This window comes from Ictalurus punctatus, chromosome 22 (genome assembly GCF_001660625.3).
Source record: "Ictalurus punctatus breed USDA103 chromosome 22, Coco_2.0, whole genome shotgun sequence".
NCBI classification, from domain to species: Eukaryota; Metazoa; Chordata; class Actinopteri; order Siluriformes; family Ictaluridae; genus Ictalurus; species Ictalurus punctatus.
The window spans coordinates 9,490,918-9,511,659 of NC_030437.2; the positions used below are offsets into that span (position 1 = coordinate 9,490,918).

General features: G+C 38.3%; 2 protein-coding genes across 8 annotated transcripts; one reads left to right on the forward strand and one right to left on the reverse strand.

Moving 5' to 3' along the window:
* Positions 1-1,072: 1,072 nt before the first annotated feature.
* LOC108256010 (selenocysteine insertion sequence-binding protein 2) lies at positions 1,073-11,824 on the reverse strand. 2 transcript variants are annotated; one of them, XM_017452460.3, is made up of 18 exons: positions 11,694-11,824; positions 11,189-11,271; positions 10,871-11,069; positions 10,589-10,661; positions 10,275-10,477; positions 10,067-10,157; positions 9,860-9,984; positions 8,696-8,836; positions 8,466-8,549; positions 8,283-8,393; positions 6,500-6,623; positions 6,137-6,303; positions 5,886-6,036; positions 5,597-5,741; positions 5,241-5,461; positions 4,601-4,755; positions 2,651-2,819; positions 1,073-2,303 (listed from the first exon to the last, which is right to left on the reverse strand). In XM_017452460.3, the coding sequence occupies exons 2-18, from the start codon at positions 11,233-11,235 to the stop codon at positions 2,176-2,178; spliced, it is 2,334 nt and encodes a 777-aa protein (XP_017307949.1). In that variant the 5' UTR covers positions 11,236-11,271; positions 11,694-11,824; the 3' UTR covers positions 1,073-2,175. The 2 variants fall into 2 exon arrangements, with proteins under 2 accessions (XP_017307949.1, XP_047005746.1); XM_047149790.2 differs by lacking the exon at positions 11,694-11,824 and adding an exon at positions 11,430-11,628.
* A 713-nt stretch (positions 11,825-12,537) lies between these two features.
* Positions 12,538-18,519, forward strand: ptrh1 (peptidyl-tRNA hydrolase 1 homolog). 6 transcript variants are annotated; one of them, XM_047149791.2, is made up of 7 exons: positions 12,539-12,712; positions 12,844-12,960; positions 13,101-13,165; positions 14,816-15,035; positions 15,186-15,285; positions 18,020-18,065; positions 18,159-18,519. In XM_047149791.2, exons 2-7 carry the CDS (start codon positions 12,891-12,893, stop codon positions 18,432-18,434), a joined length of 777 nt encoding a protein of 258 aa, XP_047005747.1. In that variant the 5' UTR covers positions 12,539-12,712; positions 12,844-12,890; the 3' UTR covers positions 18,435-18,519. The 6 variants fall into 6 exon arrangements, with proteins under 6 accessions (XP_017306685.1, XP_047005747.1, XP_017306686.1 ...); XM_017451196.3 differs by lacking the exon at positions 12,844-12,960 and having other exon boundaries at positions 12,538-12,681; positions 13,033-13,165; XM_017451197.3 differs by lacking the exon at positions 12,844-12,960 and having other exon boundaries at positions 12,540-12,654; positions 13,033-13,165.
* Positions 18,520-20,742: the final 2,223 nt, after the last annotated feature.

Below are 20,742 nucleotides of genomic sequence, written 5' to 3' on the forward strand. Positions count from 1 at the left end.
GAAAAGCAAAGTGTGCAGAGTAGAGGTGTAAGTGCCAGAGTAAGTTTTTATTTTTTTTAAACAATGTGGGGGTTGGCGTCTCAGGGGTTAGTTAAGTGCTCATGGAAGAGGTTGGTCTTTAGCAGTTTTTTGAAAATAGTGACAAATTCTTGTCCGGATTGAGGTTGGAAGTTCATTCCACCACTGAGGGACGGTTGGTGTGAAGGTTCTGGAAAGGGACCTCGAGCCACATTGAGTAGGTACTATTAAGCGTCGGTTGTTAACCGATCACAGATTTGCGTGAGGGAACGTAAACTTCAAGGAGAGTGTTGAGGTAGCAGTGTGCTGTTCCAGACAAGGTCTTGCACGTGAGCATCAAGGCCTTGAATTTGATGCGGGCGGCTACATGTAGCCAGTGGAGGGAAATGAAGAGGGGTGTGACATGGATTCTTTTTGGCTGGTTGAAGACATGCTGCTGCATTCTGAATCATTTGACGTGTTTGATGGAGCTGGCTCGGAGGCCCAAGAGTAGTGCGTTGCAGTAGTCCAGTTTTGATATGACAAGAGCCTGGACTAGTAGCTGTGTAGCCTGATCAGTGAGATAGGGTCTGATTCTCTTGATGTAATACAGATATACTACTTGCCACAAATTCTGACCTTTCATCATTATAGTGCAAAAAGAACCTGGGGTCATCCAACCAGACACCTCAGTGGTTCAGTTTTAATGCTCCTTTGCCTACTAGACATGTGCTTTCTTGTTTTTCATTGACATTAGCAACTGATATGCCTCAACCTCTGTAACCCATCTAAGACCAACTGGTTTATTCTTAGATGAGCTGAACTCACAGCATGGTTTGGATTGTAATAGAACGTTTATTGGCCAGTGCCACCAGATGATGATGCACAGAACACGGTGCAAGAGTGACCAGATGCTGTCCAGCAGACATATATTGCACCCTGGGTTACACATATGGCTGATTTATACATTTGGAGAAGGAAAAGAGAGAAGAAAAAAAACCCAGACTCATACAAGATCAACAAGATTCCTACAATGACATTAACGTGCTTCAGGAGAAATAAAAAGATGTTAAGCTTGTTTTATCTAAATATTTTAATGGGAATTGAAAACAAGTTGCTCATCGGCTACATTAATTTAGAGGCAGTGATACTTCATTTACTTATAAGACAGGTTTTCATATTTTCTTGTGCAAATTTGTAAACATTTAAATCGACAAAAATATTCAAGATCATGTGATCGTGTTTAATTAATTCACAAGTAGGGGTGTAACGATATGGTGCATCGCATCATATAATTCGATACAAGTCTCTCGAATCGATACGTCTGTGTATTGAAAAATACATTCAACATGCTACATAATAAAAGTAGGCTATTTCTCCTAAAATAATGCTTACATTATGAGGTGTAATAATTTTTTTTACTCCCTCCTCTGAAAAAATTGCTTCCGCTTTATCTAAAATCAATAGTGTGCTTATCCTAAGTACACTATTTTTCACAAGTTAATACACTTAATTGCGTACTAGCATATTATTTCAAGAAAAGCAGCAAGGGCTGTGAAAATTTCCCCCAAGTCTTTTACAGGAGCACTTTGGCTTCCCTGTAAGTTATAACGCTGACGGACAGGGAGATGTGGACTGTTTTCACTACAAACACATTCGACATCATCCTTCTGTGTCGGTGGTGGAGAATGCAGGATTCATAAACACGTCTAGCCTAGTGCTACAGGGAGCTACTCGCCTTTGACTGATAGCATAAGGAGTTAAAAAAGGGGAATGAAAACACGACGAGGATTTTAAAAATAAATAATAAATAAAAACCCAGTGCTTTAGTTCAGACACGCCCACTTGGGAGTCTTCCCAGCTTGGCCCGACAGCTAATGTTTAATTAGACACGTGTTCATTTTGTTACATTCTAATTCACAGCTTTTGTTTTATTATATGCTGCTGAGAATCTGCATGGATCACACAACCACTGTCATTATTCACATAATGTGAATTCAATAATGTTGAATGTTTGAATCAAATGGAAATCTAAGGCACATATTCACACAATGCTTACATTTGTTGTATTGATACATGATTCATAATGAGACACCACTGTATCGCGTTGTATCAAATTAGAATTTTGTGTATCGTTATACCCCCTTATTCACAAATCTTTATTCCATTAGTGAATGATCAGCTTCCTCCAAGGTCATGCAGATGGTTGTCTGAATCTGCGCTGATGGTCACTGAAGCAAACTGCTCCTCGAAAGGCAGGAATTGGTGGTTGTAGTCTTTCTCCAGCATTTTCTTCCAAACTTTAACTAAAACAATACACAAGGACATGGACTATAAGAAAAAAACATTTTTACAAATATTTTTAGAAAATACTCAAGCGCCCCTTGCTGCAGAACCAAGTTCAGGGGGTGGAGTCAGACCTTATCTAACTCGTCCTACCTGGGCGGAGTCGATCCAAAAGTCCAGGTGAGGAGACATCTCAGAGCGTTTCAGGCTGGATACGTGCGATAGTTGAGTTGTTCGATGTTTGATGCATTTCATCGTTTCATACAGGTTAGGGGTTAGGGTTAGAGGAGGAGTTGGAGCAGGTCCAGCTCCAGTCCTTGGACTTTTGGTTCTGCAGCAAGGACTATCTAAAAAGACTAAATCTTACTGTATTCTGGTTCTTCTGCCTCCGGGGTGTCTAATGGCGGCTCCATTAGCTGCTGTGTCTCATTCTCCTCTCCCGGCTCCTTCTGTACACTCTCCTCAAGGTTGGAAACCATCATCTCATAGGCTTTCCTTGCCTGTGATGTGAGCTCAATCATTTTGTGGTAATGGTCCTGTGTGGGTGATGAGACAAATATTGTACAATTTCCCAATACTTTCCCTGCTGGGACCCTCAAGTTATATGTGTCCTGTGTCCATTTTACTGTTCTCCCCGCCCCAATATTGATCATTACTTCAGGAGCTGAGTCGGGTGTATTAGAGAAGCATAAGGACACTACGGGATGCACTACAGAAGTGCTTGAGAAGCAAAATAGGGAAATGTGTATACATTAAATACACCTTTAATGTGCATTAAATACACTGATGTGTTGAAATGCACATTTCAGGCAACTGAGAGGAACAAGCATCATTACTTTAGCTGATTTAGAAACTCAGTTCAAGTCAATGGGTAACCGATCTTGTTCTGTCTAATGCAGCGTATGATCAGCTCAGAAATATTTACTATTTAAAATATGTGCCAACAATTGACTCATAACAATTTAATTTATAGACCACTTCAGTACTCTGAAACTTTGTGAGACCATTTACATTACACTTCTCATAAACATGTTTAAACTGCAAGAGCAATTTTTTTTCTAACTATGTATATTTTATAAAGACATAAATGGACAGTATAACAATATTCAGCTTATTATTTGCATGTCCTAAGGCTTGATTTAGCAATTGAACGATACTCGTCTAAGCATTTCTACATACACACTCGCCATCCACTTATAATAGGAATGCCTGTATTAGAGTTATCTAATCAGCCAATCATGTAGCAGCAGTACAATGCAAAAAACCATGCAGATACAGGTCAAGAGCTTCAGTTAACGTTCACATCAAACATAAGGATGGGAAAAAGTGTGATCTCTGTGACTTTAACTGGGGCATTGGTTGTTAGTACCAGAATGGCTGGTTTGAGTATTTCAGAAACTGATGATCTCCTGGGATCAGTTTCTATAGAACAGTCTATAGAACAGTCTATAGAAATTATACAGAATGGTGAGAAAAACAAAAGACATCCTGTGTGCAGGCTTATACACCTTGCTGATGAGAGAGATCAGAGGAGAATGACCAGACTGATCTGAGCTGACAGCCAAGAACAAGAATCCGAGGCTATCAAGGGCACGGGCTCACCCAAACTGGACCGGTGAAGACTGGATTTTTTAAAATCTTCATCATCTGTCCAGTTTGGGTGAATCTGTGCCCATGATAGCCTCAGATTCTTGTTTTTGACTGTTTTTGACAGGAGTGGAACCAGATGAGTTCTTCTGCTGTTACAGCAAATACACCTCAAGGTTTGATGTTTTGTGCGTGCTGAGATGTTTTTCTGCTCACCACGGTTGTAAAGAGTGCTTATTTGAGTTACTATATCCATTCCAGGTAGCTCGAACCAGTCTGGTCATTTTCCTCTGACCTCTTTTAATCAACAGGTGTTTCCACCCACAGAACTGTTGTTCGATCAATGTTTTTTTTGGCACCAACAACCACAGTCAAACACACAGAGATCACACTTTTTCCCCATTCTGATGTTTGATGTGAAAATTAACTGAAGCTCTTGACCTGTATCAGCATGACTGTATGCACTGTGCTGCTGCCACATGATTGGCTGATGGGATAACTGCAAGCAGGTGTTCCTAATAAAGTGTATATATAACACGAGTAATAAAGAGTGTGAATGTTCCACAGATCACTTAAATGTAATATTGCTGCAGAAAAATGTAGCACACTTATTAATATACTTACATTTAGTCTTGACAGTGTTTGATTATAGAGGAGAGAGGAAAGAGACTACCGTGGCTTCCAATTGTGGAACTGTACTGAAATGGAAGCAGGAGATAACCGCCCATACCTGTGCTCCATCGTAGTTGAAGATGCCCACCAGACTGACGGGAACGGCTTTGTTCACACAGCGACCCAAAGCCTTCCTTGACAAGGCAAAGACAAAAGGAACATCTTGTTCCAGACATGTATCAATGATTGTGTGTAGAGCTTCATCGAGACCACCTGGACAGGAAATACACCAAATGTGAATGTCTTTAGAATCCATACACACGGAAAACCATTTACTTTGTTTATTTGTCTGGTTTATTCCCCCCCCCCAGTTATTAATATTAATGCAAGTGATAAATGTTATTAATTCTGCAAATTTAGTTAAACTACACAGACGGTTATCTGAAATTTAGACTACTAGGAAGAGAATCCATGTCAAATCTAATAAGCTCATGAACATAACATAATTCTGAGCAACAATACATCCATCACGTGATACCAGTTAAATGATGCCCCCGACAACTGCCATTATTAGGTGTGGATTCAGTATAGGGATATCTGTCAAAATGTATTGTTGCTCTAATCTCACATGTACTACAGATGCAGCAGACAGAGAATATATTGTAAAGGTATCTTAAGAGAAGTAATAGGTTCACAAACTGAACATCACGTTCTAATCTATACACACACACACTAAACAGGTCTGTTTGTCCGAATACCTTTAGACTGTACACGTTCACAGTTGGGAGAGATGATGACACACTTGACTTTCCTGAGCTTTAGGTGTTTCAGCACCTCCCTGAGACCCATGACCAGCCGCCTCTTCATCCTGGCCTTCATGGGATCTTTCTGGTAAAGCCGGTCCTGGAACCTGACCAGCTCCTTCAGCAGAACAGTCACACACTCGTCTACATCCTTGCTTAGCATCTGGCTGCAGTAGCTGTCAAAGTCAAATTGATTTTTTTTAAATATCTGATTGGATATTTAGGTCAGATTGTCCTTTATATAAGTACATAACCACTGGGTTTCATGCATTAACCTGATATTTGTGAAGAATTCATTTTTCAGCCCTTACTCTCTGAATTTCCTGCTATGGATTTTCGGACGACTGGGGTTGGAATTTGAATCCCAGTTTTTAGACGGCGCGCTATCTTCTTCAAGGTTCTTCGGGTCTTCAGGTGAACCTGTTTGATCAGCCTCCTCAGCACCACTCTGGTCACCTGAGATCAAAATGAACCCATAGGTCATCAATGCTATTACGCCTAATGATTCCTTTAAGACGAATAGCAATGGTTGAAATCTACATGATGATTTGAAATAGACACGCAGAAAGGTATGTATATAGGACATAAAGACATGATTACTTGTTGGTTCAGGACAGTGCTGCGCTGAATTGCTCTCAGAAAGATTCTCACTGGCTTGTGGCTCTTGAGTGGCTTCACTAGTCATTCGTGTCGGATCTCTTTCTTCTAGCAAGCGGTTCTGTTTCCTTTCTTCTCTCTCCTTTAAAATGACCTGTGCAGTGCATGCGATTCAGGATTGTGTGGTACAGTATACGAAAGACTTTACAGGTCCTTTAGACTGTTAAATAATTAAACAGCTAGAAATAACGTACTTTTTTAAGAGGTGTAGGCTTTTTAGCTTTAGGCACCTCTCGCTGTTTTCCCTTTTTCACTAAAGGGCAGGTGGAATCCAAAGGGTTGTGTGCTATCCTCTCTTGCTGCCATGAATGCTTCTTTTGAGCTGTTGGGTCCTTGTGGACAACTGGTAGGGCTCCTCCTACTGAATTTAACACGGGGGCAATAGCAAACTTTAAGCATAACAATAAATTATTAAAGTTAATCAATTTTTAATTATAAATATCAACACTAAATTATTGAAGGAGTATTCCAAGAGTACTTATAATATGCCTAAGAGCTTTGGAAATGAATCTAGTAATTCAATTAAACTAACCGAATGGCCCTCCTCACCGAAATACCTGTAAGAGTTAGTGGTTTAACATCTTGTCTGGACTTTTGAGACTGTTGTTTCTGCTCCAGAACTTTCAGCATGTCCCCTAGGTCAAGCTGAACAAGTGCCTTGCTCTTCTTTTGACCTACTGGCTGGTGATGAGATAAATATAACGTGACATGAATACAACACTTAACATAAATGCTCATTAGATTTAAGTTGACATTGTGTGTTAGCCTATTTGCTGTTGAGGTTTAGATTAAACCAATCAATTAAAGTGACTAATAACCAAAAGTACTAGATAACAAATATAACAACCGACAATGCTGGGTTGCGATTTCTCCCACTGTAAGAAAATAATAAAATAAAATCACAGACCCCTCTTGAGAACTAGGGTTGTTAGATAATAAGTCGCAAAGCATATGGCTTATCAAGTTAATCAAGAGACTGAATCAGTATATTTCTGCCAACATATGGTCATTAATAAATCTCAACAAATAGCAGATTACTCTGAACTGCTGTATGGATTCTTTCTCTCTTTTTCCACCCTGGATATTTTATTTTAGCTTACCCTGTATTCGTTTGAGCGTCTCTGTATGTACTACTAAAGATTTCATCAACCCATTAGATTTAGTGTTACACAGTCAGGTTCATAAGTATTTGGACAGTGACACAATTTGTATCATTTTGCCTCTGTATACCACCAAAATGAATTTCAAATGAAGCAATCAATATGTTATTGAAGTGTACACTTTCAGCTTTAATTCAACGGGTTTAACAAAAATAATGAATGAACAATTTAGTAATTACCGCCATTTTTGAGCCACAGGCTCAAAAGTAATTGGACACTTGACTGACAAGCTGTTTAATGCCCAGGTGTGGCCTGTTTCCTCGTAATTTCCACTGAGAACACTCAAGAACAGAAAGGCCAAATTAGACTTTGCTAGACAACATCTAAAAAAGCCTGCCAAGGTGTTGAACATGGACAGATGAAACCAGGATTGTACCAGAATAATGGGAAGAGAAAAGTATGGAGAAGGAAAGGAAAGGCTCATTTTTCAAAGCATGCCACATCATCTGTCAAACATGGTGGAGGACGTGTTAAGGCATAGGCATGTATGGCTGTCAATGGAATTGGATCACTGGTGTTTATTGATGATGTGACTGATGATACAAGTAGCAGGATGAATTCTGAAGTGTATAGAGATATACTTTCAGCTCAGATTGAATCAAATGCTGCAAAAGGATAGGACAGTGCTTCACAGTACATATGGATAATGACCCAAAACATGCTGCAAAGCAACATCTTAAGGCAAAGAAATTAAATGTTCAAAAATGTCTGATGACCTTAACCCAATTGGGGATGCTTTTCACTTACTGAAGATAAAACTGAAGTCAGGGACCCATAAACATATAGCAACTGAAGGCGGCTGCAGTAAAGGCCTGGTAAAGGATCTCAAGGAGGAAACTCAACATTTGGTGATGTCAATGGTTTCGAGACGTCAGGCAGTCATTGACTGCAAAGGATTTGCATCAAAGTATTATAAATAATCCTTATATTAATATTTCTGTTAGTTTGTACTTCTGAGCCTGTGAAAACGGAGGGACTTTGTAAAAAATGGCCGAAATTCCTAAACGATTAATGCGATATTTTTGTTGAATGTTCATTTCAAATCAACTGTGGCGGTGTACAGATGCAAAATTACGAAAATTGTGTCACTGTCCAAATACTTATGGACCTGTCTACCTTGTGTGTTAGAAAATCTTCCCAAATATACAATGGACCAAGTAATAATAAATTCACATCTAACCTGTACTTTCTTTGAAACAGCAGACCCAGACTTTGCGTCAATGGCTTTGCTTTTGTTTATATTCTCAAATTGCGGAACCAACCCATCTTTCTCAGGTGTCCCAGTATTCTCCTGTGTAACAGAGACAAAAAGTGAGGACCAAACAATGCATCAGTCAGTGTCTTCTTACTTTAAAGGCATTACCTGTATTCTGGTATTTGACGAACGCCTCGGTCCTTTGCTTGGATTAACAGAAGCAAGAGAGAGATCCGGAAACTCCTCTTCATCCTAAAGGCAAAATTATATGAGCAAAGTTTAAAGTTGAACTGGTGTCACTAACAAACATGTCAAGCATGAAATAACAAAACAATGAAACATACATGCCTTTTTGTGACATAAGGTTAAATGCATGAGATAATGATCTAATTATTCACCTCAAACTTGGGAGGCTCCTGCTGTATCAGTGCCATATTGTGTATCTCCTGCTCTCCATTCTCACACACTACTTTAGATTTCTTCTTTTTCTTCCTTTTCTTCTTCGCAGTTTGTTCACCTTCTCCCTGACACACATCATCCTAGATAGAAAACGTCAAATCTAATGATTAATATTATCCTGTAATTATCAATCCATTTCCTGCAGTATCTACAATGACAGTGTGCTGTAGCTCCACTGGGACACACAAAGTGTTGATACCTGGATAATCAACGGCTGTTTTTATGTTTGTCATGGAGGTAAAATTTTGAACAGGATGATCGGTGGAAGTTATTATTTTGTCTTCTGGGAAACATGTAAATATCTTCTGAAGGGCAGTACTAAATGAAGAAAAAAAAAAAATGAACAAAATAAAAATAATTTGCACTGATCACCCTGTTCAAAAGTTGCCTTCCTGAGTGTCAGTGCATGTTGGAAAGGGGTCAAATATGGAGAAGATGCTGGAAAAGCAAAGAATGTGCAGGACCTGGAGGATTTTTCTGAAGAACAGTGGGCAGTTTAACTGCTCAGGACAAACAAGGGACTCGTGAACAACTATCAGAAAACATAAAAACAGTCATTGATCATCCAGGAAATGACACACTGTATTAAGAATCAAGCGTATGTAAACTTTCGAACTGGTTCATTTGTGTAAATTCAGTTAGTATTATGTTTTGTGGTCTATTCTGTATGTAAACATCTGTGAAATAGCTTATTCTGGGCAGAACTAAATAAAATAAAAAAAACTAAATGCAGTTTTTATGAAACCTCTTTTTTTTTTTTTTTTTTTAATTAGTAACATTTTGCAGATTTTACAAGGTGTATGTAAAATTATGACCTTGACTGTATGCAAATACAGACAAAGTTCACAAAATACTGATGTTTTGAAATAGTATTTGTATTTTAAAATCTAATGCATTAATAATATTTACCTGTGTGGTTATTTATTTATTTATTTAACACCAGCTCCAGGTCTCCTTTGGTTGATTCCCATGCTTTCTACATGTACTTGCAAATGTTTCATTTAACACTTTCCATCACCATACCTCTCATCAGTGAATGGAAGATTAAAGCGGGTCTATTTTCAGAATTCGCAAACAGACTAATTGGTAAAAGTGCGCTTTACCTGAGAGGATGTGTCTTGCGCGGCAGGACTCTTTTGCGTGACTTTAGGAGGCTGAGAGGCAATGCTGGCCCAGGAGGTTGCTGGTGATCCATAAGGGTTTGGTAACACAAGCTCAGTATCTGCACCTATATAAAGTAACATGTTACACAACCACACACTTCCATGAAAGCACCCTAATAAAGAGTGGTATAAAAATGTCAATTCGACCTGCTGTGGCAGTCGATTTCTGCGGAGTCTTTTCTGTTGAGGTGACGTGCTGTATTGGTTTCTGTTTTGGTCCTTTATGTCCTGACGTCTCCTAAAGAATATCAACACAAGATCAGATTTTACTCTGAGCTTTTCATTTAACCGTATAAGTACCAGGAACACGGTATGTCCGAGCATTCCTGTGAATCTTTTTTGCCTGCCATTGCACCTTAACGGTGGCTGCTGGTGAATCACGAAGAGCTGACGAGTTGTTTGAACCCCAGCACAGTCGAGCTTCAGGGCTTTCGAGTGGCTTGAAGTCACTCAGCTCAGGAAAATCAGACAGTTTCACTTCAAACGTGCTACTTTTCGCAACCTCTTGAGACGTGGGTCTCTCTTCGGATTTTAGAGCAGGTCTGGTACCTCTATAACCTTAAAAAAAAAAAAAAAAGAACGAAAGAAAAACAGAAAGGAGTGTGGTAGAGATTATTTAGTTTGTCTAGGACCTCATGTATTCCTGGGTGTCCTCCTTTAATACATTACCTCCTCTGGTTGTGTCTGATGATCTTCCATTTATTCTTCTTTTATTGTGCGGTTCAGATTTTTGCGTTGATCGCTGTGAGATTAAATCATTCAAACAAGAAATGCCAAAGTGAAAGAAAAGCCAAATCATATCCTTTAAGGACTGTTGGTTGCATCACATTTTTTTTGTTGTTGAATAAACTGAAAACATGCTATTGAGCACAAGGACATTATTTTGAGCTGAGTATTAAGTCATGCACAACATTTACAGCGACTGAAGAGGAGCTACGGACCGAAACGCACCTTTCCAGTGAGCTCTGATGTGGCTCCCTTTTGGGTGGGGTCATTGTGGAGACTCCTGCTCCCTCTTGGATGCTGGAAGCTACTGGAAACGAGTCCCTTTGGTCCGCTGTAACCTCTACTGTCTGTTCTTCCTGGCTGCCGTCTTCTGTCAAACCAGTTTTCAGTAGACGACCAGCTCTGTCGATCTCGTGATAAGGGTCTGAAACACAAACCAAGGAAAAAGTCAGACATCTGAATGTTCGTTCATGCCAGATAATAATAATAATAATAATAATAATAATAATAATAATAATAATATATTCAGGACAAAACACACACCTTCTCACGCTTTCCTGCATTTTGATAGTTTGTGTTGGGTCGGTCATAGTCTTGAATGTTTCTGTTCCACAGGCGTTATCAGGCTTTGGAAGAGAAGGAGGACAAGGTCAAAGGTTATCATCTGAAATCACAACAGACTGCACATGTTTGCTCGAGTGTCACTCAGTTTATTTATTTATTATTCTCCTATCCTTGTTCCTCACACTGAAAACAAGCTGAGTAACACCTTAACACAAGTTACCTGGCAAGACAGCCAGCTGGTTCACGTGACTAGCTGGCTGCTATTATCTTTAATATACATGTCAAATATTTAGCTAGACTTGCAGTTGTGAGCTAAAACCTGTCTGTCTTACTGAGAAACCCAGACACGGTAGCCTGGTTAGCTAACACGCTAAAGAAAATCATTTAATCTGAATACTGCGCCATCTCTCAGTCTGCAGTTAGCGAGCTACAAACACAATGTCAGAATTACATTTGTCTTTTAACAGGCTGGATTCTGACTTACATATCTGACCGCAATATATTAACGATAAATATCCGGTAAGAGCAGTTACAACTATCTGTCTAGTCAGGTCAAACTTCAGCAGACAAATAACACCACCATCTGTTGAACCCGTATTTTGAAAAAGTACAAATACCGGAAGTGGCTAATGCTAAATTTACACACGTTCTACTGTGTACAATAAATCAACTATATATAGCCCATATATATCTATATATATATATATATGCAAGAATGCAAAAAAAGAATAATGTTAAAATAGTAATTAAAATAATTAACCATTAAACAAACTAACAAATAAATTAATAAATAGGCTCCAGGTTCAGTGAAAATTAATGGGGGAAGAGACAAGGATGTGAAACGACTTTTTAAAATATCAAACAACTAATAAAATTAAATAATTCGCTTAAAATAGAGAGATAATACAATAAACAACAATAATAATAAACACAAATGTCAAGTTAAACTAGTTTTAATTCACAGTAAGTAAATAAAATAAAACGTTAGCCAAAGATGGAAATCTATCCTGTTGGTTTTTCACTTGAATTTTGTTTGGTGCTATATTATATACCATTAAAGGAGGAAAAATTTCTGATATGATTTATCTTGCTTTGATATTTTACATCACAATAACCTGCTATTTTTTACAGGGGTGTGTAGACTACTTATTTCCACTGTATTTACTTTACTTACTTATTTACGTGCTTTATTTATTTACCTACTTACTTTACTAAGTGACTTTACTTATTTAATTGACTTTACTTTCTCATTGTATTGTGCTTTGTAATGTTCATGCGCCACCACTAGAGGGCGGTATCAGGTTCAGCGTCTCCCAGCTACTTTTCTTCGTGATCTGTCTGATGGCGTACTGTGTGAAGTTGCCAAGTCTTGAGAAAAGAATAATAGGTGTCTGTGTTACAGCTTTAATGCGGGACTTTGATCAAGAGAAAATGCAGTACAAAGGGTACGAGATTAACGGAAGTGACGAACTGTAAGGTGGAAATCTTTTTAAACATTCAAATGTAGGTGAAATGCTTGCTCACAGTGTTAGGGTTTGTTAATGTGTGGTGTCTGGCAACCACTGTTTTCCGGTCATATTAACCTCTGTCACGTTCTTTACATGTGGCTTTTTTTTTCTTTTTTTTTTAACTAGAAAAGGAACATTTTGGCTGATTATCGAAGAATTGTACTGAATTATGAATGTGTGGACTCACATGGTGTTATGAAGCTGTATTTGTTAACAGTGTAACAGCTGCTGATGTAACTGAAGGTAATCTCCTGAGCTTTGCTTTACATCAATGAGTAGACTCACACTCTGGACCTGTGTGTCACACTTCATCAGCTTCCCCATGTCACTTATGAGACGGATCATAACACAGCTGGTCAGTCGAGTGCTTTTGGGCCCTTTAGGTACTTTACACTGTGAGAAGATGTCCAGTGAAACAACAGCCAGCACTTCCAGGAGGAAAAAACTGGTAGGTGTCTGTTTTCTACATTCCCTGCTGAGTAAAGTAGCAGAAACCCATATAGAATGGTTATAATGGGAATTGTATTGGTCTTAATGGTTATAATGGGAATTGTATTGTTGTAATGGTTATAATGTGAATTGTATTGGTTTTTAATGGGAATTGTATTGGTTTTTAATGGGAATTGTATTGGTTTTAATGGCTATAATGGGAACTGTATTGGTTTTAATGGTTATAATGGGAATTGTATTGGTTTTATTGGTTATAATGGGAATTGTATTGGTTTTAATGGGAATTGTAATGGTTTTAATGGTTTTAATGGGAATTGTATTCGTTGTAATGGTTATAATGGGAATTGTATTGGTTTTTAATGGGAATCGTATTGGTTTTAATGGCTTTAATGGGAATTGTATTGGTTGCAATGGTTATAATGGGAATTGTATTGGTTTTAATGGAAACTGTAATGGTCCCTGAGGGTCTCTACTGGTAATCTGTTGCCTTCAATTGGTGGCATGTTATGTCCAGTGGATACCAGTAATGATAATGGTTTTAATGGTTAACTGATGGGCTGTAATGGTATTTGTAGTGGAAACCATTAGAATTTCTGTGATGGTTTCTATTGTGTGTGTGTGTGTTTTTAAATACCACAGCACTACTGAGCTGTAGAGGTGTGTTCGAGGTCACACTTCCATATGTCTCGAACAAAATTTGAATGAAGGAAAAGTATGACTGAACAGACCTAAATAATCCTAAATGATAAACATGATTAACCTTTGAAACACGGCTCCAAACAGGTTCAACTTGGTTGTAAACAAAATGTACAACAGGTTCACCATATCTTAAAAGTAAGTAAACAAATGTATTAATTCTCCAAAATGTTTGATATTATTGAATAAATAAAGTCTCTGACCTGTGATAAGTTGAAACGTAATGAACTATGGCGGTGCCTGATGCTCTGACAGTAGTACGGCTGTAACATAAAGGATAAGTTTATATTCATTTGCCTGTTCTTTTATGCTATTCTTTCTTTTGTTACGAATCATAGAGATTGGAACTTATAATCTAAGACTAATAATAAACAGATTTAGACACATGTTGTTTAACGAAGGAAGGTGTGTAATTACTGCTATGATGACATGTTATGTTAGGAGACGCTTATGTAACGTTTAAGGAAAGGAATCTCCAGTGTCAGCACTTTGTAACAGTTAGGAAGTTTTTACAATCACGGGATAGGAGTTTATGTCATCCGGTTTCTCTGTAACATGACAATTTGTTTTTTTGGTCTTATTAACGTCAAGAAAGAGAAAGAAAGAGGTTTAGTGAATAACTGCTATAGTATAAGTGATAACAGGAACTAACTATAAACAGGTCAAAAATATGACAAATAAATCACTAGTAAGTTAAAAAGTTAGTTGTTGCCAAATTGTTGTGGTGTAAGAGGAATAAAACACTTCGGGTTGGGAAAATGACCTGAAAGTTGGCACCATCACGCTACCCTATCCGTGATTGCTTTTCCTATAACAGAACGCCCTGTCATGTTTTATTTCTTATTTAATTTATTCCTTCTTTTACTGAGACCAGACCGATGAACAGTTCAGAGCTGAGTAAAGCTTTCATGGAGGACCTCACTGATCTGATCTGTGTATCTTATGTTTTCAGGTGGTAGGGCTCGGTAACCCCGGTATGACCGGCTCACGGCACAGCGTCGGCATGGCCGTGATCGCAGCACTGGCAGAGCGCCTGGGAGTGTCTGATCAGTGGAAATCAGACAGACACCTGTCAGGAGAGGTTATTGTTTCAGTTTATCAGGACACACAACTCGTGCTTCTCCGGCCAAAACTGCTCATGAATGTGAACGGTGTGAGTGTGGCGAAGGCAGGTGAGTGAGAGCTGCCTCATACATGAATTATTAAAGAATATATTTAATATTCACAATTTAAATTTATGAGTGCATCACTGTATTGCAGAACGAATGTTTACATAGCACAGCCAAACATCTGTGAATTATCTCTTGATTATTGCTTTTCAGCAAGCAAATTCTCTGTTCGACCCGAGCACATCGTCTTGGTACATGATGAACTTGACAAACCACTTGGGAAGCTTGCCATCAAACATGGAGGAAGTGCAAGGTCAGAAACACGTTTGTTTTAAATACATGGTGTCCCAGAAGTCTCCATACATGGGGGACTGTGTATACCAGCACCACGTCGGTCATGCCTGCGTCAGCGGATGTTCGTGGACATCCGCATCACTTCCGGTCTTTTTGAATTTGTTAATAAGTTTGGCAGCGGTGCCGTGTGTGATGTGCTCGCCATGTTTCCTGTTAAAATCCATCGCAATCTTGCGACAGCTTCCCGATCCAGCCACGAGAACGATTTCAATACGTTCTTCATTTGTCAAAGGCGTGATTAAAGGCTATCTGGAAAGAATAATAATAATAATAATAATAATAATAATATAAACTATGTATGTACATTATTTTAAAAATGTTAATTTCCCCTATGTATGGAGATTTTTGGACACCTTATACTTTACATAGAAGTAAACAAACACCTATTAAACTTGGGCCCTTAAACAAATCCGAGATGAAATGGCATATGCCAGTATTATCACTGCTGATCATTCCAGATGGGTTAATGCGAATGGTACAGGAGCCTGAGAAGGCCATTAAAAGTTTTCTTTCATGGAAAGTGCATCTTTTGTGAGACCAATGTGTGTCGTTTTCAGATCCAGACGCTTTCCGACCCTAGTTATTTTCATTAAAATATACCCCAACACATGTTTTTCTATTCATTTACAGATATGATTTAATTTCATTTTCTAATTTTATAGTATTTAAGATTAGTCTATTGTTTGTATAACCAAACATGCTAAAAATATAGGGTTTCAGAAAGAGTATTCATATGTGTTAACAACATACAGTATAGAAAAGATTTATAGTAATATACTGTATAACAGTTAACCTCATCATCCTACGTGTACGTGTCAAGATACATTCACACCTGCAGCGACAAAGCAACCGGATTCCATTCATTTTCACTGAGCGACAGCGACTGCTCGCGACTGGATGTGGGCGTGTCCAGCGACGCACCAAAGTTGAGAAAAGTTTATGCAAATTTGGAGCGACTTAGTGCAGCGAAGACTAATGAGAGTGAAGACAGTAGAGCACATGTGATCCGCCATGCTGCCTGCGAATCCGAATTTTTTCGTGGATGCAGTGCTTGGGCTGTCGCTGCATATAGATGGCCACTGTGGCAAAGAGCCCACACTGCTTCTCCTTCATCTTGTAGGATATGATGCATATATACCCTGGTGAATTTTATATACAAACACTGTCCCTCCAGAATGTTTCATTTTAGCGGCAAGAAAACTGGTTCACTGTCAAAAGTGGAATACTAGTTCCACTGATTAAATGTTACTATGGCAACCAGTAGTAGGAACGCATAGCTTGAACGTACCTTCACATCTGAACATAGCAATCCCGAGATTCACCACTAGATTGCATAAAGACCCAAATACCCAGCTGTCACCATGGTTCCCTGTTACATTCTCACCTGTTTGCAGTTTACACTCATTATCATGAGGCATCCCACTGTTAATCCTCTAATAGTTTCCAGAGTCTGTCTGTCTGTCTCTGTCTCTGTCTCTGAATTGCATTTTTGTGCTGTTGTTAGTGCAGAACAATTTTTTTTTAATGATCTGAGTTAGCCTTTAGGGTAGTACACTAAAATTATTAGAAACTTTTATTCATGGATTTAGTCATGTTATTCTTTTTTTAATTCATAGACATTCGATAAACCTGATTATATCATATCAAATATAAAAGCTACATTATTTTTGAAAATGTGTAATAGTGAAGGTTAATAGGAAGTCTTGACATAGACTACGTTTACAGGCACATCAATACTCTGATATCTGAATTTGGCACTATTCTGATTAGTATTGGGTCACGTAAACGCCGCAATCCGATCGCCCGATTCAGATTAAGACAATATTCTCCAAATTATGATTCCCACCCCTGGAATATCCCTGTTTTAATTGGAACTTTGTTGCATGTAAACACCTTATTCAGAAAATCCACTGAAAGGAGAATATATGCACATGTTGAGTCCTCAACGCATTGTGGATGCTAAAACGTGCTTATCTGTAGGCTCGGTATTTAGGAATGGCAATGCAGACATACTTACAACAACCATGTATACAGGAATATTGTGATGCCTGTACGCATTTAAACATCGTATTCAGAATATGGCTGCAACCTGAATATAGACGTTACACGGAATTTCACGTACATGTTAACGTAGTCCTAGATGATCAGAGCTTCCCTTTTCCAATCAGTGCAGGTCACTGGATTATAGTAAACACCTCCACTCACCTCTCTCTTTAGTTCTTTAGTGATAAAACGGCTGAAAAGACTGACATTCTTTCATAAATGTGTTGTTCACTGAATACACCGTCATTCCAGAAGTAACTTGTCATTTTCAGCTACTAATCTTCAAAGTGTAATATTTCCCTGCACACATACAGATAAATTCCCAGCACACATACAGATCAGTTATTTATTTCTTTATATTTTGAGTACTAGAACTGACTACATTTATTAGAGAATATCAATGGCTGGTACAATCAGAAATAGTAACTGTGGGAGCAGGGAGCAGGTCTGAATTCCTTCAGGAGCATGTGGGAGTGGGGATTTTTATTTTTTTATTTTTAAATAGTCCCATGCAAACATTTAGTGTGTTAGCACTAAGCTAGTGGTCTTTAATCATCCTAATGGTATCTGTGAGTCAGGTGCTGATTATACAATAAAATATGATTGTACTTGCAGTCACACTTGAGCTTCTCTTATTGTTTTATTGACAGGGGTCACAACGGTGTCCGGTCCTGTATCGACTGCCTTCATACTGATGTAAGTCTCGGATTTATTTGACAACCAATATCAGAAAAAAAAAATACCAAAGGTCACTCTGAAGTTTTCCTACTGTGTTCTAACTTGTGCCAGGTTATGCCACGGCTACGAGTTGGTATCGGGCGACCCTCAGGAAACACAACAGTGGACAGACATGTTTTGGGGCGGTTCTCTAAGGAAGAGCAGACCATTTTAAGCTCTGTAATGGAGCAAAGTGTGGAACTTTTATTGGCGCAAATCACAGAGCAAAAATTCAAAGTAACTCCAGCAGGGGGCAGGAGAGCAACACAAAAGAGGAAAGAGAGGACACCTTCCGCAGTGCAGGAACCTGAGGAAAAGCCACACAGAACTGACCTCAGCTGCCAATAAGCTAACGATTATAAACTCATGACTCTGCTGAATGTGGGTGTTTGTATTGTAAAATTGAATAAATGACTATTCTGTTTTAAGTGGATATACAGCAGGGTGAGAAGTGTCTGTGGTGGGGTGGGGGGGGTATAATGAACACATACAGATAAATTCCTCATTCCTGAGAACAATATAACTTATTTTAGGGTTCTGATGATAATAATGCAGTTATTAAAAATAGATATGATAGGTTTTTAAAAAAAAAAAAAAAAAAATGTAAAAATTTGTATTAGTTAAACCAGGGGTGTCAGATTGGTTTTAGGCAACAGGACTCATTACATTCAGCCAGTACTCAGTCCAATGCCAAGTGAGCTGTACCAAAAAATCAGTTTAGTAGACCAATAACTCATCAACTCCTCTTAAATGTATTCATTTATTGGCTTTAAACCCCCAAATTAGACATGGTTTCAGTGCTGTATATCTTGCTAGTGAAGAATTATATATCAATAGCACATTTTGTGAGTAGTCAAGTGTTTGGCCCTGACTTTATTTGTCTATATTTACCACAAGTGGAATAACAGAGACTAGCCCTTATTTTAAAATCTTTCCATTCAATTGCTGTGTTTTTGTTTTTTTTTTAAATTTTTTTATTTTTTAAATTTAGAACACAGATTCTTAATTTATTTGGGTGACCGGATTGAAACTGTATGTTTGCTGTATACGGTTTCAATAAAGCCTCTGCTGTATTTTAAGGTTTGTCCAGAGTGGTGTATTTTACAATGGCATTATTTATTTGGCAGTCACTTTATCCAAAGTGAATAACAAAATGAGAGTGAATACAATTTGAGTGTAGAGCTGATAAAGGAACTGACAGTGAACCAACAGTGGCAAGTGCTGCAAGACACCAGTTCTACCGTCTGAAACAAGTGAGCGATAGCTGTACGAAGAAGAACATGTCTAAATGTGAGGGATGGAATAAATACTAGTACTCAGTACTCAGACTGACAAATAAAGAATGATACAAACTTTTAAGAAGGTTCACTTGCATCAATAATATAGAAATAATATACTTAAGTGATCTTTACGGGGGTTTTTTATGGTTAAGGAGTCTTGGTGTTGTAAATGGGGTTCTCCTTGGGACCCTTTCTGATAGAGAAACACTCTGTAGGATTCTACATACAGTGGATATAAAAAGTCTACACACCTCTGTTAAAATGGCAGGTTTTTGAAAAATGGTGATGTTAAAAAAAGAAAAAGAAAAAAAAAAGAAACAAAGTGACAAACACTCAGAAATGTTTTTGGGGAAAAAAGAAAAACAAAGAACTCCCAATACCCAGCTTGTAGAAGTGTGCACACTGTTTTATAATAGGGAATGTCTCAGTGTTCTGTATCAGCCAATCACATTAAAACTCATGTTAAATACTAATTAGTATTCACCTGTGATCAATTAAAGTGACTCATTAAGCTTAAATAAAGTACAGCTGTTCCTGTAGGATTTTCCTGACATCTTCTTGGTAACATCCAACTGGAAAAGCCATGGGCCAGAACAAGCTTACAAAGCAGGTACAGGATCTCATTACTGTTGAAAAATATCAGGAAAGGGTTACAAAAATTTCTCCAAGCCATTGGATATACCATGAAACTGTGAATACAATAATCAACAAGTGGAGAAAATATGGAATGACAGTACTTAGAACAGGACATCCCTCTAAGATTGATGAGAAGATCAGGAGAAAACTGTTCAGGGAGGCAGCCAAGAGGCCTATAGCACCATTAAAAGAATTGCTGCAATTTGTGGCAAGTACTGGTTGATCCCTACATGTGACAACAATCTCCTGAATTCTTCATATCTCTGGGTTGTGGGGTAGGGTAGCAAGACAGAAGCCTTTTATAACAAAATAAAAAATCAATAAAAATACATCCAATCTCCCAAAAATGTGGGATAATGTTTTATGGTGTGATGAGACCAAAGTTGAACTTTTTGGCCATAATACCAAAAGATATGTTTGGCACAAAAAACACAGCACATCCCAAAAGAACACCATCCCCATGGGGAAGCACGGTGGTGGCAGCATCATACTTTGGGGCTGCTTTTCTTCAGCTGCAACTGGGGCTTTAATCAGTGTGGCGGGAATAATGAATAGCTCCAAAAACCAGTCAATTTTTGGCACAAAACCTTAAGGCTTCTGCTAAAACTCTTAAGATGAAATGGAATTTCACCTTTCAGCATGGCAACGACCCAAAGCAAACCTCCAGATCAACAAAGGAATGGCTTCACCAAAACAAGTTCAAGGTTTTGGAATGAGTCCAGCCAAAGTCCAGACCTAAA